At 42.8% G+C, this 21,151-nt stretch overlaps 1 protein-coding gene across 4 annotated transcripts; it reads left to right on the forward strand.

Moving 5' to 3' along the window:
- The first annotated feature begins 26 nt into the window (after window positions 1–26).
- On the forward strand, window positions 27–19,634 carry DDX42 (DEAD-box helicase 42). Of its 4 annotated transcripts, XM_086766890.1 has the most exons (19): window positions 89–175; window positions 999–1,135; window positions 2,053–2,289; window positions 3,113–3,263; window positions 3,876–3,937; window positions 4,962–4,998; window positions 6,476–6,625; window positions 6,909–7,013; window positions 7,608–7,727; window positions 9,331–9,507; window positions 10,014–10,142; window positions 11,030–11,129; window positions 11,822–11,869; window positions 12,416–12,513; window positions 13,855–14,131; window positions 14,783–15,009; window positions 16,314–16,424; window positions 16,847–16,948; window positions 17,562–19,634. In XM_086766890.1, exons 3-19 carry the CDS (start codon window positions 2,069–2,071, stop codon window positions 18,318–18,320), a joined length of 2,874 nt encoding a protein of 957 aa, XP_086623016.1. In that variant the 5' UTR covers window positions 89–175; window positions 999–1,135; window positions 2,053–2,068; the 3' UTR covers window positions 18,321–19,634. The 4 variants fall into 4 exon arrangements, with proteins under 4 accessions (XP_086623015.1, XP_086623016.1, XP_086623017.1 ...); XM_086766889.1 differs by lacking the exon at window positions 999–1,135 and having other exon boundaries at window positions 27–175; XM_086766891.1 differs by lacking the exons at window positions 89–175; window positions 999–1,135 and adding an exon at window positions 1,220–1,335.
- The last annotated feature ends 1,517 nt before the right edge of the window (window positions 19,635–21,151 follow it).

The raw sequence follows: 21,151 nt of genomic DNA on the forward strand, positions 1-21,151 counted from the left end.
CGGTTCCAGCGCCCTCCTCCCCGGCTTCACTCGCTGCTAACACGCATGCTCTGCGCGGCGCGCTGACCTCAGCGCGGCACGCACGTACACACGTTGGTGCGTAGGAACGTCGCTTCTCCACCCCCCTGCCCCGGTAACCGGGGAAGCGGCGGCCGACGGCTGCGGTGCCCGAGGGGTGAGTGAGGGCGGCGCGGGGCCGAGTGGGGCAGGGCGGCGCGGCGGCTCCTCCTCACCGGGCAGCGCCCCCCCGCCTCTCCGCGGGCGGGAGCTGGCGGGACTGCGGCCTAGTGCGGGCTCGGGCAGCCTCGGCCTGGCCCGCACAAAGGGCCCGCCCCCGTGTTGGGGCCCCGCGGGCGGGAAGGGCTGTGGGGGGCTCTGCTACCGGCCCCGTCTGCCAGGAGGGCGACCTGCGGCTCTCTCCGCTGTGCCTGTCCGGGGCTGGGGGCTTTTCGCGGCTTCGGGGCCGCCTGTCGCCTTCCCCGCTGTGCCCAGGGAAGGGCGATCTCGGCGGGCGGCGGGGTGGGGGGTCCCTTCTTCAGTAGTTGCCAGAAACGGGAGCAGCTAAGACGTATTGTTGCCTTTCCTTCGGATCCAGGGAGTTCGTAGAAAGAGGGCGTGCCTTCGGGTTTCCTCCCTCGGAACGGCGTTCGCGGGGAAGCACAGCCTCGGCAGTTAGCTCACGGTCTCACTCTGCGTTTCATTGCTGTCCTGGAGGAACCCTGTCCCTGTACGCTCACTAGTGGGCTCCGTGGGCAAACAGAGCAAATTTCGTACTTTTGCAGCTGTATGACAGAATAAAAGAATGATTCTTCTTATTTTTTGAGATGATGGGAGGGGGGGAAAAAGGACTCTAAGGTACAGCAGGAAAGAATCCTTAAAAACAGATGCTGTAACTTAAACGTTATCCCCCACTGGGTTGTCAGCAGCAGAAATGCAAAGTTCCCCATTTCATCCGTTTGTTGTACGTTTTGATCTCTTATCTGCTGCCCATCTGTGAGAGTGAAAGCTGCAACGTGTGTCAGCGCAAGTGGGAGAACAGGACAGTGGAGTCAGCTGCTGCCACGCAGCACTGAACAGCAGAGTTTTCCCCAAAGTCTCCTGGGGACTTGAGATTTATTGAGCAAGACCCAAGCTGGTAAATGTTCAGCGCAGGGAGCAGTAGCAGCATTTATTATCAGATTTTTTTGGAAGTTGTTTCTCTTGCCAGTGAATTCTGATCTCATTGGAGGATCCTCACTGAGTGTGAGGATTGGTTTAATAGGACTTCTTGCCTTTGGGCCATCTAATTATAATGCTCTTGAAAGCAGTGGGTGTCACGCTGTCTTTGTCTTAAAGGTATGACTTGGCCATGCAGATGAAATAATTAAATTATTTGGATTGGGAAGTCTAAATCTTAGTATATCAGTTCAGTCTTCTCTTCGTCTAACTTAGAGAACAAAGTTCTGGGCAGGCATGTTATGTGGAATGTTTAAAATGTGGTTTGAAAAATGTAGGTTGGAGAACATATGTAAGACTAAAGATGCTTTTTTTTTTTTTTTGAGTTTTTGGCAGAAGCATGCCTTGTCTCGTAATGGAGCAGTGTGCTGTGTGCTGCTTTGGCCTTAGTTTCTAGAGGTGTCTGGCTTGCAGAAGTGTGGTATTTACAAAGCTATTAAACACTCAAGGATGGGACTGTCTGGATATGCAAAATATGTACTGAGATGACTTTTCATCTCTTGTTCCGAGTTCCTTGGGTTTGTTTGTCTTAGATCGCAAAACAGACAAGACAGGTACCATCTTAAATATGCTTCAGTAGTCACTGACAGACAGGATCTGTTTTGGAAGGCAACCTCTTTGTTTTATTCTGTTTTCAAGTTGTGGATGCGTTGATACTTACAAGGAAAAAACAAAGCGCAAATCCTTTCTAGGAAACAAATCAAACTCTTGTCAGTCACGTTTCCGCAAGTCTCTCTGTCGTGAGTGAAGTAATCCACTTACAATAAAAACTGTGACAATTATATATAACTGTCTGAAGCAGAAAGGGGATTAATTTGTCTGTTCTGATTTTAACAGATATATTGGGGACATCATGAATTGGAATAAAGGTGGACCTGGGACTAAGAGAGGCTTTGGTTTTGGTGGATTTGCCATAACACCTGGAAAGAAAGAGGAGCCTAAGCTCTCCCAACAGTCTCATAGTGCTTTTGGAACAGCTGGTTCTTCTGCTGCGTTTGCAAAATCAGGACCTCCTCAGCTGCCTTCTTTCTACAAAATTGGGTCAAAGCGAGCAAATTTTGATGAAGAGAACGCGTAAGTAGGGTTATTTCTTGTGTTTATCTAGCTCTAGATTTTAGTGTTTTAAAGTTTCCAAGGTCAGGGAAAGTATCTGTGACATTTATGAGGTTTAGGTATTTAGAAAAGCCTGCTCAAGGCTAAATACCCTAACGCTGCAGCACGGTATGACAGAACCCCGGTAGCTTTATGGCAATAGTATCAAAAAAAACCTGAGCCAGTCACATGCAGGAGCTCCCATCCCTGCTCTGCAGCAGACTTTCGGTGTCAGCCAGGTCCCGTTATTTACCTGTTCTCTGGGTGTCAGGCTATCATCTGTAAAATGAGAATTATGATACATCCTTGCCTTTAAAGAGATTTAAAAGACTCTGAGATTCTACAGCAGCCTGGAGAGCTCTCCTCCTTTAGCTTTCTCCTGTCTAAGAACATATCTCAGCTGAGCCTCAGTCAGCTCAGTCTTATTCCCGCTCTGGTGTGTTCAGAGTTGCAGCCAACCAGGATAGATTTGAGTGTCTTTTGCACAGGTAAACTTTCAGCTCTAAATTTCTTTACGAAGCCTTGTCTTAGCTGCATAAGTGCATTGACTAGAAGGGAGGTCGGAAAAGCATCCGATATTCACCAGCCCGGGAGAGCCACTCAAGAAGATCACTCTCCTAACATCTGTTTGCCCTACCACCACTTTTATCTCCCAACATGAGTAATTGTAAATAAATAAATTTCAACTTCTTTTCCTGTGTACGTACTGACTTCTATTATCCATCTTTGTGTGGGAAACGTGACTCAGAAACCATGAAAGACAGCATGATTCTATAGACTATGTGCATTGTTCGTTTCCTTTCAGGTACTTTGAGGATGAAGAGGAAGATTCGAGCAATGTGGAATTGCCGTACATTCCTGCAGAGAATTCCCCTACTCGCCAGCAGTTTCATTCCAAATCGGCAGACTCTGACAGCGATGATGATCCTCTGGAGGCATTCATGGCTGAAGTGGAGGCAAGACCTGGCTCGTGAAATGTTTATTAATTTGTATGGCCATACTTCTCTCCAGTCAGGAGCAGCAAATGTCACTCGTGGCTTTGGCAGCTATTTCAGAATATCACATAGCTTTTGTTTTTTATGTAAGATGCTGTGTTAATTAGAACTCAGAGGTGGATTAGATGGGGAGAGGGTGGATATGATTTACAGTAGCTTAACCATTTAACTGTTTTGAGCATGTCAGGGCAATACAACGAAGAGCTTTGTGTGTCTCTGAATAAGAAATGAAAGTTTTGTGCATTTTTCACTACCTGAATTGAAATCACTTGTATTTATAATGAGCTCTTCCTTAGCTACAGTTCTGTTGTTACCTGGATTCTATCACAGTGTTTTCAGGAGGAATGCAGAGAATGTATTTTTTCAACAGCATTGTGGCAAAGTTACACTGTATAAATTTCAAAGATACTAGTAGGAGAATTTATTTGGCATAATAGGTAATGGAACAAGAGAAAGTTTATTCCAAAAAGTGTTGTCTCTGTGGCATGGTGGTCTAGTTATGTAGGAACATTTTTTCCCTTCCATGTTTTGTCATCTTGGTTTTTTTAATGTCGTAATTTTATGACCTGTTAGGATCAAGCTGCTCGCGATATGAAGAGACTTGAAGATAAAGACAAAGAAAAAAAGAATGTTAAGTAAGTTCTCTTTTATAATTTCCATGCCTGCCTGTGTCTTGTGTGGTGCTAAGAGAATGCCAATGCATTTTATTGATGATGATTGTTCTGTGGACAATATAATACATACCTAGTAAACTGCATTAACCAGCGCGTGATACGCCCCATGGGTGAAGTTCTGTATAATTAAAATTGAATGATAGGAGGGAAGAAACCATGGTGACATCCTATGGTAAAATAGGACTGAGGGTTATCTCACATGAGAAGGCTTTCTAGGCCACACAAACTGGGGCAGCATATTGTACTGCTACTGCCTTCTGGATCAGCCCAAATAGTTTTTTGTCTTTCCCATCCTTGCAATGATGAGGATAGTTTGGTTTAAAATTGCATTTATGTGAGCAAAACAACTCAGTGCAGGGAAATAATACAGGAGATTCTTCCAAACTTGAACTAGGTTTTAAAACATTCCCTGTAAAGCTGATGTATTAGGTAGCATGTGACAATGGGGATACTAAATTTGAAGTTTTAAAACAGTTTAAATTTTTGCAGCTTATCTATCTGTTTTGACCAAGGCAAATAATTATGCTATTGATTCTCGATATAAATGTCAGATAGTTTGGTAGAATTTGCATTGCATGGGGTTGATCAGATTATACATGGTCCTGAAACAGAACACCGGATCCAAATCACCACCTGGGGAAGTTCTGAACTGGATTTGCACTTCCTGGCTCATATTCCTCTTCAATTGTGGGACTTCCGTAGCATCGAGAGCTTAGACCAGGATGATCTTTGATGTGGCTTCTACTGGGAAGACGGAGTCCTAATCTTTCAGTCTCGTTAATAGAAGTAAACAGAAGGCTTTGCAGGGTTGCTGTTATGGTTGGCCAAATGTGAAAACTCCATGGGCTGGGATTATAAATGTTACTGAGTTGTTAGTGTTGTGTCTTCCACGAAACATGAAGCTCAGCACTAATCAAATGAAAGTATGGAGCTGAGTATGTGGAACACTTGCAGGGAAGTTTTTTTTCTCCGCTTGTTTTTCCAGGGGTATTCGAGATGACATTGAAGAGGAAGATGACCAAGTGAGTTCCTATGCAGTCTTTCTATTTTCTTTTTTGTTTGTTTTGGTTTTGTTTTGTTTTTTTTTTTACCTTCCCTCCCCAGATATATAACTACTAGGTACAAACAAAACTCCAGTGTCATGCGCAGTATCCGGACAATTCAGCAGGAAGCTGTACTGGTTACCCTGCTGCCTCTACCCTTCTAGGTGTTTCACTAAAAAATGAAGAATATTAGGAGACAATTTCCTTCCTTTTTACTCCGTTGAAGAAGATTTTTTTTTTTTTCAGTCAATTTGGATTTCAGCTTCCTGTACAGGTTTTTCAGTTTTTAAGGGTCTCATTAAATTTGAAATTAGCAGACTCAACTAATGTGGAGCACCAGTGAGAGGCTGTTAATCTGTGGAGGCTATTTGCAGTGAAATTTCGTGTCTGTTAAGGGCAAGAATCAGGGGTTTTGCTCTTTATTTTCAAATGAGTTCCCATTCTGATTGAGAATATAAGCTTCACTGTAACAGAAACAATAAACAAAGAGGAGAGACTTCATTTCAAAATGTACCTTACTACTAAGTTGTAATTAATAACTATTGTGTTACTCGCAGTAATGCAGAGCATGGAAGGGTTGTCTGGCCTCTAGGCCTTTGCTTCCAGTTTGGTGAGTGTAGCTGTGCTGCAGTTCAAGCAAAGGTGACTTACACTTGTAAGCAGCTGTTGTTCAAGTCTATTGTATGCATATCCATGTGACTGAGTGATAATTGGGCATGCAAATGAAAAAGCTAGATGAGTATGTGCATTTCTTTGTAATTGAACCTTGCTTTAAAAATCTGATCTTAAATATTTGCCTGAAAGTCAAGTGAGACTGGTGTTTTCTCCACGAGAATGTCTTGGTGTGCCAGTGAGATTCTGTAAGATACGTATGTATTTGTGAGCTGTAAGGATGGTACGTTCCAGTGGTGACAGTGACTTCTAGCTTGTGCTTGTGTTGAAGGACTCTTCTGAAATATTTTCTTTCCTGTTTGCTGTTGACTATCTCAATGAAAAATAGATGTATTTTCATTTCTTAGGGTCTAGTTAGGGGAAGTGGAGAAACTCTCTCTGGGTTTAAAAAATGTAAACATCGTATGCTTAGTAACATTGTGTTCGTTTAAAAACCTGCAGTGTTTGTACTTTGTTCATGTGATTCCTAGATTATTCTGTCGTTAAAGCATAACAAGTCTGGGTAGAAGGAATTGTTAAGCAGACATGTTAAGAGAAGTTTGGTTTTTAAAAGCATTTTGTGGTCTAACTGGCACTATAGTTGTTTTCTTCATTTGTACTCGTTGCCCTTCTTCTGGATGTAACTGTTGGTATTTATTAGAAGAATCAGTTCTAGTGAACTTTTTTTTTCCCTCAATGATGGATGTGAAAGCAAACATCCCTCTAGCGTATACATCATTTGAACAACTGTAGTAGTATTTTTGCATCCTATTGTATGTGATTTTACTGATATGTTTTGCTGCAGGAAGCTTATTTTCGCTACATGGCTGAAAACCCCACGGCTGGTGTGGTCCAAGAAGAGGAGGAGGATAACCTGGAGTATGATAGTGATGGGAATCCAATTGCACCATCCAAAAAAATCATTGATCCTCTTCCGCCTATTGATCATTCAGAGGTAGGAAGTTCATTCCGTTCTGTTCTGTCTGAGGCATTCTAGAAAGCAAGTGCTAAGAAGTAGATTAAAATACGGTTCCGTCCCTGTACATCAGTGTTGGCAGGTAATATTTCAGTGCTGTGCCACCTGAGTCGCACTAACAATCCTTCACATGACTTCATATTCAACTAATGTTCTTGCAGATAATTAAGAATGTTTTCTCCAAAGGACCCTTTCCCTCCAAAACTAAGTATACAGAGAGAGAACTTTGAGTCCTGGACTAACTGAGTAATTACCCTTGCAGATTGAATACCCACCATTTGAGAAAAATTTCTATGATGAGCACGAGGAGATCACCAGTCTCACCCCACAGCAAGTGGTGGAGTTACGTCATAAGCTAAATCTCCGGGTAAGCTGGTCACAAAACTGTCCTCCTAGGATCTTCGTACTCCCTTTTTTTTGGACTGCCTTAGTAGTTTTAATGAAGATTTTCACAAGAAACCCCTGCTTTTGAATACCAAGCCTCTTGGATACCTTCAGTGACTTTGATTTAAGGGAGCTTGTTTTTCCTTATCAGTTCTTGAAAGTCTTCTCTGGACTTGTCAAAGTGTGCACCCAAGATTGCCAGTTGTGTGGTTGCACTTGGACTAAAAAACTAGGCGTTGAAACTGGAAATATATGCAAGAATTAGCTCTTTGTCATTTGTGACATGTTAGTGCGGTGCCTTTCATGAAAGGAATTATTGGGGAAGAAGGAGACCAGTTATACAAGGAGGTAGATAGGATGTTTAGTAGCTTATGTTGTTTGATAATTTATCTAAAGTTTTATACTGGAAGTCCTATTTACACAACGCATCTGGAATTTGCACCTAGTGAAACTTATGTCTATACGAAAAATAAAAGCTGCTTTCAGAGGTAAAGAGAGAGTTTTTCTCATTTTTGTACAAATTGCTCGTTGTTTTTCTTTTACTGTTCATGAACAAAGATATGTTTCTGTTTCTAAGGTGTCCGGAGCTGCTCCTCCAAGGCCTGGCAGTAGTTTTGCTCATTTTGGGTTTGATGAGCAACTTATGCATCAGATTAGGAAGTCTGAGTATACCCAGCCCACTCCTATACAATGTCAGGTGAGTGTTTTTACTTTTCTAACATCTAAACAGAACTAACAGAAGACATGTGAAGGTCCCTAGTCCGTGTGAGGATGTATGCAATTCTGGTTTCCTATATCAAACTGACATGGAGAAGAATAATTTGTATTTTTCTAGGAAAATAGCCTTGATATTTTTTATATAGACGTTTACCCACTTTTTTCCTTGTTAAATCACCACTGTAAATATATCTGTATTCTATTCTTCATTTGTCTCTCAGGGAAGACTAAAGAACAAGCAGTGGCATCTCTTGCTTATAGAAACATATGAAAGGCTTATTTTCTGGGTGTTTTTAGAAATTATGTTAGAAACAACTGTACCAATAGCTGAGTAAAGAGCCACACATTGACAGCCTTATTCATAGAATCGTAGAATGGTTTGGGTTGGAAGGGACCTTCAAAGCCCACCCAGTCCAACCCCCTGCCAGGAGCAGGGACATCTCCAACCGGATCAGGTTGCTCACAGCCCCGGCCAACCTGGCCTTGAACATTTCCAGGAATGGGGCATCAACCACCTCTCTGGGCAACCTGGGCCACTGTTCTAGAACCCTCAGTGTAAAAAATATTTTCCTAATGTCTGATCTGAATCTACCTCCCTCTATTTTGAAACCGTTACCCCTCGTCCTGTTCCACCAGGCCCTGCTGAAGAGTCTCTCCCCACCTTCCCTGCAGCCCCCTTTGGGCACTGGGAGCCGCTCTCAGGTCTCCCCGGAGCCTCCTCTTCTCCAGGCTGAACAGCCCCAGCTCTCTCAGCCTGGCCTCACAGCAGAGCTGCTCCAGCCCTCTTATCTTTGTGGCCTCCTCTGGACCCTCTCCAGCTGGTCCATGTCCTTCTGATGTTGGGGGCTCCAGAACTGGATGCAGTACTCCAGTAAACATTCCTTTAAACGCTTTATATTTGAGTGTCTTGTAACTAGAAGACATATGCACCAAGGCATTTTTTAGATTTCTTTTGGCACTTAAAGTAAATGCCCTGTGAGTTGGACCATTTAACTGGTCATTCCTTGGAGAGCTGTGTATGCAAAAGGGATTCTACTGCATATGTAGATTGATTATCATACGTAATTAAGGTTATCATTAATGTGATTATAACCACACTGCTTCAGATGCTTTTCCTGAAGTATAAAGTATGACATAGTGCTGTGTCCAAGGGATGTGTATTAGGACCTTAGTCCATACCACTTGTGAAGACCTGTGGCTGAGAGGTCCTCACAGCGACAGCAGGGATGAACTGAGGACTTCTGCGCTCAGTGGTTACAGAAAGAATAGGCTCGGAGAATTTGTTCTTAGCATTCTTACAGCTGGACAAGATGTATTTGTGTACATGTAAATATATCCTTGGGATGTTGTACTGCACCCAAACATTGATTTCATATGGGACACCAACAGTCAAAATGTGGTAATTGCTTCCAGCCCTTAAAACAAACTACTTTGAATCTGAACTTGGCAACCAAACTGTGTAAGCATCGACGTGAGTCCTCTATGATGTGCTTTTCTCTTGTTGTCTGAGTTTTCCTGTAATATGTAGCACAATAATATGCTAAGGTAGGCATAATATGGGTTTAGAATCTCCTTATTTTTAGGGTGTTCCAGTTGCACTAAGTGGCAGAGATATGATTGGGATAGCTAAGACTGGAAGCGGAAAAACAGCAGCCTTCATCTGGCCGATGCTGATTCACATCATGGATCAAAAGGAGCTTGAACCAGGGGATGGTCCCATTGCAGTGATCGTATGCCCGACCAGAGAGCTTTGCCAACAGGTAGGTGTATAGAAAACATGTACCGTACAGTGTTTTTATAGGAGAAGAGAAAATTTGGGGCAGAAGTTATCAGAAAACCTCAATAAACTGTTCGAAGAAACTGCTCTGTGCATTAGTAGTGTGCCTCCAGTATAAGCTCACAATTCTCTTCTGCATCTCCTTTTTGTTGAAAGATCGTGACAAATCTGAAATTGTAAATTTTTGCAGTTCTCCCATATTATGTGTAAGTATTAAGAATACTGTGGATGCATTGCTGCAAGTTGTATGTGTAAAAGGATAGAGCCTGCAGGTTAAATTATGATTGGATGCCTGAGTAGGTTTCCAAAAGAAATTATTGGAAGTTATCCACAAGTATTGAAGTATTCAGCCTTGAGGATTTCTGAATAATTTCATGAAGTTATTAGCTGAAAAGTGAATTTCAGGAGCTGGACTGCAGCTCCAAAGTAGGTGTATTTTCTCAGTGCTGTCTAACATGAACTGTGATGTGCTTTGTTTAAAATCCTCAGATCCATTCTGAATGTAAGCGCTTTGGTAAGGCATATAATCTGCGTTCTGTAGCTGTGTATGGAGGAGGAAGCATGTGGGAGCAAGCCAAAGCCCTCCAGGAGGGGGCAGAGATAGTTGTCTGTACACCAGTAAGTACCTGTACATACACAGTGCAACTTTTTTTGTTGCTTAACTGAAGCTGAAACAGATTTTTATTACATTGGTGATGCAGAAATTGTTCTCTCATCACTGAAATCTAGGTTCTTCACAGGTTATCAGATGTTGAGAGCAAATATGCTGAGATTATTCTTCTCCCAAGAGAAATTGAAAGAGATTAGGTATGATTTCCAACAGAAGACAGAGTAGGAAGCAAGATCTGCTTGAATCACTGTCAGTTGTGCGTGATACCAGCTTGTGATTGCTGAGCCTTAAGTTCATGAAGAAAACCCCCAGAATGTCATGAAGTTGAGTGCCGTCTTCCTGAACCAGTGTGGAGCCTGTGACAGTAATCCTGAAAGGTTAAACCGTTGAATCAGATGGGTGTTGATGCTGAAGCAGTGGTATAAATGAGCTCCGTTGTCAACTGGCTTTGCTTATTGCAAAAATAATTATGAACTTGGGCAAACCTGGGCAAGTAATGGTTGGAGGAAGTTTTATTTTGGCTATTTATTGGGGTACTAGGCAGGAAAATGAAGTATGAAGAACCCCCTTGCCAAAAAATATGGGATTAAGTAGCCAGTTCACATTTAAAATTTAATTGTAATGAAGACTGGGAATTTTAGGATCTTAGCACTGTTAAACTTGAAAAATCGGTCCTAAAATTCAGCTTGTCAAGCATAGTTGATGAGAGTTTTAAGAATCTGTTTCTATGACTTGAATATCGACACTTAGTTCTTGACTGAAGCCTTCAGGTGTTTTCTGTTCTAAGTCTCTGGTAAGTGAGGATAAAAAGCAGTTAAGTGTTTGAAGGTTACGTATATTAACATTTTTGAAAATATGCTTTATAAACTTGGCTTTTTTTTTTTTTTTTTAATAGGGTCGTTTGATTGATCATGTGAAAAAGAAAGCAACAAACCTTCAAAGAGTCACTTACCTTGTGTTTGATGAAGCTGACAGAATGTTTGATATGGGTTTTGGTATGTAATGAACAAAAGTCACTCTTGGAAAGCAGTGGTCGTCAGTTCCCAGCTTAGTAGGACTGTTTATAGCCCCTGTAGCTTCATATGCTTGCAAGTACATTAAGGAAATATTTTATAGACAATATAGACGTATTTGAAGGTCTAATATCTGGTGGTACAGAGAGATCAATGACATCCTTTTGATGTTGAAGTCCAAAACCCCTGATTTTTGTCTTAGGGTTGCTGAATAACTTCTGGGCAAGTCACTTCTGTGCTTTGGTTCTAGTGTGTACAAACTAGTGGTGTTAAAAGAACTTTCTACATTCTTGGAAGAGATTTGTTCGTACAGATCTGGATGATTTTGAATTTGTGCTCAAGAATCATGGGACACAGCAAAGATGTGATGGTGCTGTAGTACCACAAATGGAGGAGACACTTGTAAGACATACAGGGCATGCACAGACTCAGCGAGTGCCTCTGCTTAGAGAACTTTGCTGAAGGAACTTCCAAAAGTTTCTTTGTACAGCAAAGGAACGTCCATTGTGCAGCAAAGAGCACCTGGAAGTCATGGTAGAATTAAATACTGAGTGAGAAGCACTCATTCACTCTATGGTTATTTGTTAAATAAAGCAATGAAGTTGTATTTTCAGTTATTCTACTAAATAATAGGCATACAGTGTTGATTAGAACATTTTCCCTCTCCTTTCCAGAGTATCAGGTCAGATCAATTGCAAGCCATGTACGTCCTGACAGACAGAGTAAGTACAAGCGCGTTTCAGACTAAACCCCTGAGAGTCGAAGGAGGCTTTGTGATGGGCTGCCAGTTCAAAGTCTGGAGCAGAGCTTGGGTTTCCTGTTCTGGGCACAGCCACGCAATGAGACTTTTTTAGAAGTCCACTAGTGTTATTCTCAGCGTGGACTGTTAAGAGGGAGCACTTGTGAAGTACAGGCGTTTAACCACGCTGTTCGTCCCTCTGTAATCCCCCCGCAGACCTGACTCAGGGAAAAGATGATTAGCTGAATGAATGTTCGTATGCTTTGAGATCCTGTGTTCTAAGCTGCTGTGAAAGAAAGTTAACAGCAGTACCACACGTTATGAACATCTTATTTCAGATGCCATGAAATGTGTTTCCACTTCACGGTATTCTGATTTTCATTAGAACTGGTAAAGCAGACTGTAGTGTCAAATCACTGACACCTACTACAGTCGTACAGGTCCTCATTCACAAGATATATGTGGTGTTTTCACAGTTCTGAAAGGCAATTTACGTTTCAAGGAGTTCAAATACTGTTTTTGCTTTTAGCCCTCTTGTTCAGTGCCACTTTCCGTAAGAAGATTGAGAAATTGGCCCGAGATATTCTGATCGACCCAATTCGAGTTGTGCAGGGAGACATTGGAGAGGTAATTCCACGTTACTTCTGGGGCAACTGGGGAAACGAGCCGTTCTGTTTCTGTTTTCTGAAGTTTATGTTAAATTGCTGAATTGATAATTTGGATTTAAGAGTAAATACTTCTTGCTTAACAAAAAATAGTAAGGTTTTGGGGTTGTTTTTTAAATTATTTTATTGAGCTTTCTTTCTGCCAAGAAACATTCTTACAGTGATGGGAGGTTTCATCAAGAAGAGAAACAACATTAATGCAGTGGTTGATTTTTTTTTTTTTTTGTTAGTCTGAATCAATGGGTATATCCTTTTGTTTTGTTTCAAAACTATAAATAAATTACAGCTTTTGCAATGAAGGAGTTGAAACTTAGACTGTAATGTCTTTCACCTGGTTTACATGGGAATGTTGATTCTGTATTTGCGTGACAGTAGCAGCTGAACTGTTAGCAGACTAGGGATTTGGTAATAAGTCAATGAAGTGGGCAGATTACACTTGCTACGAAGAAACTTTGCTTATAATACATGAAGACTGTTGAGAACTTTCACAAAATGCCTTCAGAACATTCTTCTTTTAACCAGTTCTCTGCATTATTTTTTTCAATCAGGAATGTGAAGTATCCCTTTACAACAAAAGATTAATGGCTACCTGAAGGCCCTTCTTTGTGGGAAAATGTTTTCCCTAAACATCACTTAAGAAAAGAAGAGCTTTCCTAGCTCAATCACCTGGTTTCTTTTCTTTGATCTAAAATATTGCTCTATTATGAAAGCATCATCCTTGAAGTAATTAATATTTAAATGTGTAAAAATTAAATCTTTCAGAGAAACTCCAAGATAGTGCTGTGAGCTCCACTGCACTTCCGTTACTTGCGATACGGAGTCTGTGTATACCTCCCCTCTTCCTGACTCGGAGGACAAGTCACAGCTCACGGGAGGACTTTCTCTGATCGCCAGATGAATATCTTTTACTGATGAGCAGGGTCTCCATCTCAGACCCTGCTCTTGCACAGTCTATTTTAGATGTTAATAGCATCTGTCACAAGAGCATCTAAATTGCAAGTACCAGTGTTTAGATCAGGAGGGTGCTGAAGTGCATCATGTCAAAGACTGAACTTTGCTTCTCTCAGGTTTAGCAAAGAGTAGCTCATTTAACCCCTGCCTTTCCTGCACTGTGAAAATTAAATGGTCAGCAGTTAGCTAAGAGCTGAAACCTCTTTTAAAGGAGAATTTTGGTCCCCTTCTTCTCCACTTTTTATTCTCACACCTAGTTTAAATTCCTGGGTTTATTCTGCCATCTGTGTTTGTCTGCCGTACTGTCATTTCTCTCCTGTGTTATTATAGCTTGTGTTATTTCTCCCCTTAGGCAAATGAAGATGTTACTCAAATTGTGGAAATTTTCCCCTCTGGCCCTAGCAAATGGAACTGGCTGACTCGACGCCTCGTGGAGTTCACATCTTCTGGGAGTGTTCTCCTGTTTGTCACCAAGAAGGCAAATGCAGAAGAGCTGGCCAATAACCTTAAGCAGGAGGATCATAATCTGGGGCTGCTTCATGGTGACATGGACCAGAGTGAGAGGAATAAAGTCATTTCAGAATTTAAGAAAAAGGGGATCCCGATACTGGTAGCTACTGATGTGGCAGGTATGTGACATTCTAAGAAACAGCAGCTCCTACAAGTTGCGGATATCAGCAGAAAGGCTAACACATGTCAGTAGAAGGCAACAAAGTTGGCATCTACACCTGCTGGGTACTCTGTTCCAGCTGGTTTTTTCAGAAGGACACAGTGTTAGCAAGGGGTTTTACTTTTAAAGTTTTCTAATAATGTTTAAATTACAGTCTGACATATACTTTTTAATATACAGAAAGAAAATAAGCTGTTTCTTAAGGAAGTAGTTGCTATTCATTAATCAGCGCACACATTATCCGTGCTTAAATGAAGAAGAAATGGAGACACTTGAAGCCTTCTCCAGAACAGCTTTTGTAGCCCAATGTTCAGCTGAACAGAGAGCGAATTTCAGTGCCCTTTAATAAAGCCCTCTCCCTTCCTTGGAGTATCAGTCGTTTAAAGAGACCTCTTCCATCTCCATCCAGTGAACTTGGGGGGCAGTGTAACTTAACCACTTAAGACAACAAAGAGTTTTAGCCTACGAAGAGCGTCTTAACTGGAGTGTGTTCCTGTGGAAACTCCCTTTGTGTGCTGGAGCAGAATGAAGTGATGTGCTGGTGTGAATGGGATTGCTTTGAGTTCGTTCAGGATAATCACGCTTACCGCTGTATTGTTGTTCGTTACAGCTCGTGGGTTAGATATTCCTTCCATTAAGACTGTCATCAACTACGATGTGGCTCGGGACATAGATACGCACACCCATAGAATTGGTCGGACTGGCAGAGCAGGCGAGAAGGGAGTTGCCTACACTCTGCTGACTCCCAAAGACAGTAACTTCGCTGGTGATCTTGTCAGAAATCTGGAAGGTGCTAATCAACATGTTTCCAAAGAGCTGTTGGATCTAGCAATGCAGGTACAAACAAGCAAAACTCTTTGAGTAGAGGAAGGTTCCTTCCATGATTAGCACAAAATCAGGAGCTCACGGACTTGTTTCTGGCTCCATCATATGTGTTCTCAGTGACCTTTTGGCAACCTATACTGGTTTTAAGTAGGCTTTCTAGTGTTTTTAATGGCCTGTGAAAGAGTCCGTGAAGACATGAAGATTTTGGAACGCAGTATTTTAGGGTCAGGCACCGCCTAGGAAATTAAGAGCTGTAATCTGGTTGATGCCAGTAGAGCACTTCTGCTCCAATATCTCATTACAACCATATTTTCAGTGTGTATTTGTGGCAGGCACCTGGGAAATGCAGCTTAGTTGAAAACTAAACTAGAAAATAATTACAGAGACATTCAGTCTGTGAAACGGTTGTTGCTTGATCTTTTTACCTGCTTGGCAGTGGTGCCTGGCAAGCTTGCTATATGTAGGTGTGACACATAAATGAAGCAATTGTACTTGTGCCATTGTACTCGTCAGCTTTTTAAGTTCTTTTCTTTTGCTGCCCATGTAACTGCAATAGAGCGAAGGCTTTTTCATAATTCCCAGATTCAGAGATGGATTATCATGCGTGTGGCTTCAATGCCAAGCAGCTTGGGCACTAGCTGCTAGAAGTAAACATTTTTTTAAGAAGTACAGAGGCAGCATTTTCGGAAGGGACAGAATTTGTGAGGCAGAGCTCCACAGGCTGCTTTGAGAGGAGAATATAGAAGCTAAATGGCTTAGCTTAGTGGCTTCTTCAGGTTTGAAGAACCTATAGGGCATAAAAATAGGTGCAGCCAACCATTATTTAAAAACCTGGTAACAATAGGAGGTCTGGTTGGACTGCCCTTTCCTGGCCACTGCTTGTTGCAGAAGTTTTCCTGACAGAACCTCGTTTCTCCTTAGCCAGGCAGTGGGCTAAATCAATAAAACACAAGTATGAGCAAGTGCAGAGCTCTCAAGTGACTGGAGTTAGAGATTGCATTTATTCCTGGTTTTATTATAATGCAAACCCCTAAAACTTTAACATGGATGAAAGTTCAGGACAGAAAGTCAGATTTCATAAAAAGCGTTTGTAACAAAAAGCTCCAGACCCACACGACGGAACCGTCTACAGCTTACTTTCAAAGCATTGCAGTCTGTCACGCCCTATCCCCTTGCAACAGCTGTGGTGTTGGATGGGAAACTGTATTTTTATTTTTCTTCTGAAATGCTCAAAATCCTTTTCTGAGCCTTCTTACATGCATTTATGAAGCTTCTTACTCTCTGTGTTGAGAAGCATTTGTCCTTCTTTTATACAGAACCCGTGGTTCCGGAAATCACGTTTCAAAGGAGGAAAAGGCAAGAAGCTGAATATTGGTGGTGGCGGGTTAGGATACCGTGAACGTCCAGGTCTGGGATCAGAAAATTCTGTAAGTAGAAATGCGGAAGGCGTTGTTTACAGATTCTTGGAACTTTTAAGTGTAGTATTGACTACTTTTTAATTTAAAAAAAATCACCTTGGTACTGGAGTACAGTCTCTGCTTTCAAAGTTTTTCATAGCTCAGAGTATTTAAGAGTTAGTATCCGAAATATCTCAAGTGAAACTGTCCTGAGCTGTTGTCTTGTTGTCAAGAGCTGCCTTCTTTAGGGCCAGAGCAATGCAGCATCTGTACTTTTCTGTCACCCTCAGGGTCATGGGGCAGACTGTTCTGCTGGTGGTACTCTCCAGAAGTTTGTCATCCTTAGATGTATTTCCTGAGAGCAGGGCCAAGGTAGCTTCTGAGAACTGTTGAATTGTAAGTGTCTTTGTTGGATAAATCTCTCCAGTTGTCTTTTTTGTCTTTTTGCTTAGGACCGTGGAAACAACAACAGCGTGATGAGTAACTATGAGGCATACAAGCCATCCACTGGGGCGATGGGAGACAGGCTTACGGCAATGAAAGCAGCTTTTCAGGTTGGTTTGATCGCCTGTACTCCAAGTTCTAACTCGAGGAAAGGCCATAACATGGAAAAATTGTACTACTGATGATTCAAGACAATTTTTTTTTTTTTTTCCCCCCTCTCCTCTGAAAATGCAGAAACCGTTGAGGGAAGTTGAGTTTGGTAGTTGTGGCCATGCCTCATCCACTTGGAGCGTGCACTGAGCATTGCTGTCCAAAGTGGGAGAATTAGTATGCAGGCCAGACGGAACACAGTGGCATAAAGTTGATTTGCCAAACTTAGTTTGTTTTCTGCTGCCTCTTTGCTCTCTTCCCCTTCTGGATTCTGCTCTAGGCTTGATCCTATTTAAGTTGCTTAGCAGCAATGGTGTAGTTGCAATCAAAAGAAACGAGGGGCAGAGAAACCCTTTCTCTTCAGTGTAAAAATTAACCCCACGATGTAGGAGTTCCCTTGTTTCTGTGGTCTGGTAGCAGGAATGTAATCACGCCAGGACTAACTTTTTAAAGAAACTCTTTTTCCTAGGGGCTCCCTAGAATTCAAGACAGGCTTTTATATGCATGATGACTATGTGTTCTGTGGTGCGGTGTAGATGCAAACATGCTGTCTTTTCTATCTCTTTCTGGCAGTCCCAGTATAAGAGCCACTTTGTTGCTGCAAGCTTAAATAATCAAAAGACTGGTAGCTCTGCTGCTGGTGCTAGTGGCTGGACGAGCGCTGGGAGCTTGAACTCAGTACCAACAAGTTCAGCACAGCAAAATGCTGCAAATCCTGACAGCCCAATTGCAGCTGCTGCAGCAGCAAAAGGTGTTCCGGGTTTCACCAGCACGGGGAATTTGAGTAGCGTTCCCACCTTTCCAAGTGTCGGAGTACAGGGCTTCAACAACACAAATACCAGCGCCAACAATCGAGAAGGCATCGGCAGCAGCAGCACCGGCGTTGCCGCTGCTGGCGGCAGTGGTGGCAGCGGTGGCGGCGGCAGCAGCGGTGGTGGTGGTGGCGGTGGCGGCAGTGTTGGTGGCATTGTCAGAGAACGATACAACGACAACCGGAACAGTCGCCACAATGAGGTCCCGCGCCGTGGAGAGGGTGGTGGTCGCTACAATGATGTGCAACGCCATGGAGAAGGAGGCGGTCGCCACAGTGACGCTTACCGCCACGGAGAGGGCCGACATGGCGACAACCATCGCCACAGCGAAAGCCGGCACTTCGCTGATGTGGGCAGCGGCAATCGCAATAACAGTGAGAGCAGGAATAGCAACGAAGGCAGGAACAACGAGAGCAGGAACGGTGAGAACAGGAAGGATGCCAACAGCCGAGACAACAAGACAGATGGTTTTGCTGTCCCAGAGCCCCCAAAACGTAAGAAGAGCCGGTGGGACAGTTAAAAGCTGGTGTTTCACAGCCTGGGATCTCTGCAGGTAGTGTTGTCTTTTTCCAGAGGATTTTTTGGGGGTTTTGGTAACTGGTTGTTGAGCAGCTGGGGAGGAGAAGGAAACCGTGCAAACTCCTTGTGCAAGTCAGCGCCGGTACATCTGCGGACAGATTCACTCTAATGATGTGTACACACAATGCTTAGTCAAAGAGAAATCATTTTGATAAAGCTCCCTGGGTTCTGCTGTTAAACATTCAGTGCTCAAGTGACTCTCTGCTGGATTTAAACAGATCTTCTTGACAAGAAAGAAGCTGTTTCATGTCCTTGGAACATTAATAAACTGTTGTCCATAGAAGTATAAAGTAGTCTTTTCTTAACCAGCGTTCACATTTAGGAAAGCAATCCATTTAGAGTTGCTCAGGACCCACCTGTTAAACATTAATCTTTCAGCAGTTTGTTCAGTATGGTGAGTTCTTCCCCAGTCTCTTCATTTCACATATTCTCTTATCCCCAAATAATTTGGCCTCCAGGTTGCCCCTCTCCCCAGGAACTAAGAATGCATCAACTTGTGTTGCTGAAGGTGGGATGAAGCAAGTTGATTTTTCTTTTTTTCTTTTTTTTTTTTTTAAATGAAGCTGTTCGAGGGATCCTTCTCCAGCCCAGCTAATCACAATTTCACATCTAGTGTAGGATGGACTCCCTGGCTTGTCTGTGGTCGGTACATCAATCCCAGTCTCATTGCCCAGGTATTTTTTTATTTTAAAGAACTTTTTTCCTGGTATCCTTCATTTTCATGGAAGCCTGCATAGCAAACTTGTCTCTCTGCTGTGCCTATGCATCCTCTGTTATGAGAGGGCTGAGTGCTTTCTTCAAATTAAAAACAAAAAAGGGAAAAAAATGTAGATACGCCACAACAGTCAAAGGCTGGTGCCCCCCATGAAGTGTAGCTAAACGAAGAGGCTTCATTTGGAAATTCAGGGACCTGCTGCTCAGAAGCCTTTAGGGAGAACCTGAAAAGCAATTGAGGAAGTGGAACAGCTCGATTATGGCCCCACATTGGACACGTGTAGTTAAAACTGTAAAATCTTGCTCGACCGTTTTTAACTCGTTGTGTGTATTAATCCATTTTTTAACTTTTCTCTTTTTTTGCGCCATAAAGGTAAGGAAGAACTCTTTTGTTGAAACATGTCAGCACCCACCTTTGTCTTGTTTCTACTGAAAGAAGTATCAGAAACTGTCAGGTTTTTGTGACATTGTGATGTTTTCTTTATCAGCTGTGCATTTACTTTCTGCTTGCTCTAGTAAATGTTTTATTACTGGGACAAAAGTATCTAGCACGTTCTTTTTATTCTCCACTTCTTCCTGTGGCTGTTCTGGCATTTGGGTGGAGATTTGACTGACTGGAGATTTGGCTGCATCCTTTCTTTCACCAGAAGCTGTGGATTGTAGTTGATCAAAGACTTCTTTGGTTTTTCCTCAGTATCTTTCACCTCAGACTGTTTTGCAAAAACCCTATTTTAGCTTCAAAGTCTCCTGGGGATAGATTTTTTTTTTTTTTTCCTCCGTTTTAGAAGTGGGAAGGACACAGCCCAGGACATGTTGCTCATCCCAGCCTTTCCCGGAGTCACTGGTGTAGAGCTGGAAAGAGAACTCAGCAACAGTCTTCTGACCTGACTTGCATGTGTACTGGTTTCAGTTAAGACAGCAACTTGATTATTCGAGACCCCTCACTAACGAGCTCCAATCTGTTGGAAATTTTTAAGAATAGCTTCCACTTGAATTATCTAATCGTGTTCTAGGCAGAAACGTCATTGTGCTGGTTTGAGGTCTGCGTGTTTAGTATTCAGACAAGGATTTTCCAGGGCAGATGTGGCAGAGGGTTTAGGAGAACTGTTGACTTCCCCTTTCCTTATCCCACTCTGCATAATTAAAGATTTAAGTTTCAAAACAAACAAAAAAAAAATAGCTCCATAGTCTGAAGCTACCGGCTGCTCCCTCCCTTCGTGTATCTCAGCTTGCCGCCACAGGGAACTGGCCCTGTATGTGGCTGACACTTGGGTTTCTCCCCTTCTTTTTAACACATCCCTCTGCTGTTCGATAGGATTATTGAAATTCCTCACCCCTCTCTCAGCTACCAGGAGCCTCTTGAGACTTGAGTGAGTAAATATTGATCGCTGACAGAGAGCTATGAGTGTCAGTTCACAGGTCCACGTTAGGTACAGAAGGGAGCCGATTCCTTCTCCGCAGAACAAGGTAGCAGTGTGAGCAGCATGCCCACCACCCTGAAAGGGAATCTCTCTCCTTGCGGCGGCAGGCTGTGCTGCTTGCTTCTAAAGAGGCCGGAGCACAGCACACAGCTGAGTAAATCAATTACAGGAAGCTCAGGTTTGTTTGCTGAGTGTAACCTGGGGATTCTGCGCCTGCCTCTGTGCCTGCGCATCTGTCATCCCCCAGAGCGGAGCAAGCACTGCCACCACCCAGCTGTGCCTCTTCTGTGTCGTACAGCGCTTGCTTTCTTGGCTGGGAGGTGGTGCGGATGGGCTCTCTGCACCATCTTCTAGACCGTTTAAAGAATGTGAACCCTGGAGCCCTTCCCTGACACACCTCCTGGCCTCCTGGCTGGCTTTCCCTCCAGTGCTTTCTCATCCTTGTGACTCACTTCGTGTCTTAGCTTTTCACTGGGAGATCTGGGGATGCACAGAATTAGTTACAAGTTGTCTGTCACTGTCTATCATGAAATCAATGCCTTGAAGGAATGTGTCTCATTAGAGCAGGTAGGAAAAAAAATACGCTACCACCAAAAAGCTGTTTAATTTTAACTGGTATATGTACCCCCCCTCCGCT

The sequence above is a fragment of the Chlamydotis macqueenii genome, chromosome 25 (genome assembly GCF_036417535.1).
Source record: "Chlamydotis macqueenii isolate bChlMac1 chromosome 25, bChlMac1.mat, whole genome shotgun sequence".
NCBI classification, from domain to species: Eukaryota; Metazoa; Chordata; class Aves; order Otidiformes; family Otididae; genus Chlamydotis; species Chlamydotis macqueenii.

Excerpts from the sequence above, each read along its gene's own strand:
- DDX42 (XM_086766889.1), top strand. The coding sequence starts at position 2,069 with ATGAATTGGAATAAAGGTGGACCTGGGACTAAGAGAGGCTTTGGTTTT. Across the intron at positions 2,290-3,112 it reads AATTTTGATGAAGAGAACGC|GTACTTTGAGGATGAAGAGG; the intron begins GTAAGTAGGGTT and ends GTTTCCTTTCAG. Across the intron at positions 3,938-4,961 it reads AAAGAAAAAAAGAATGTTAA|GGGTATTCGAGATGACATTG; the intron begins GTAAGTTCTCTT and ends TTGTTTTTCCAG.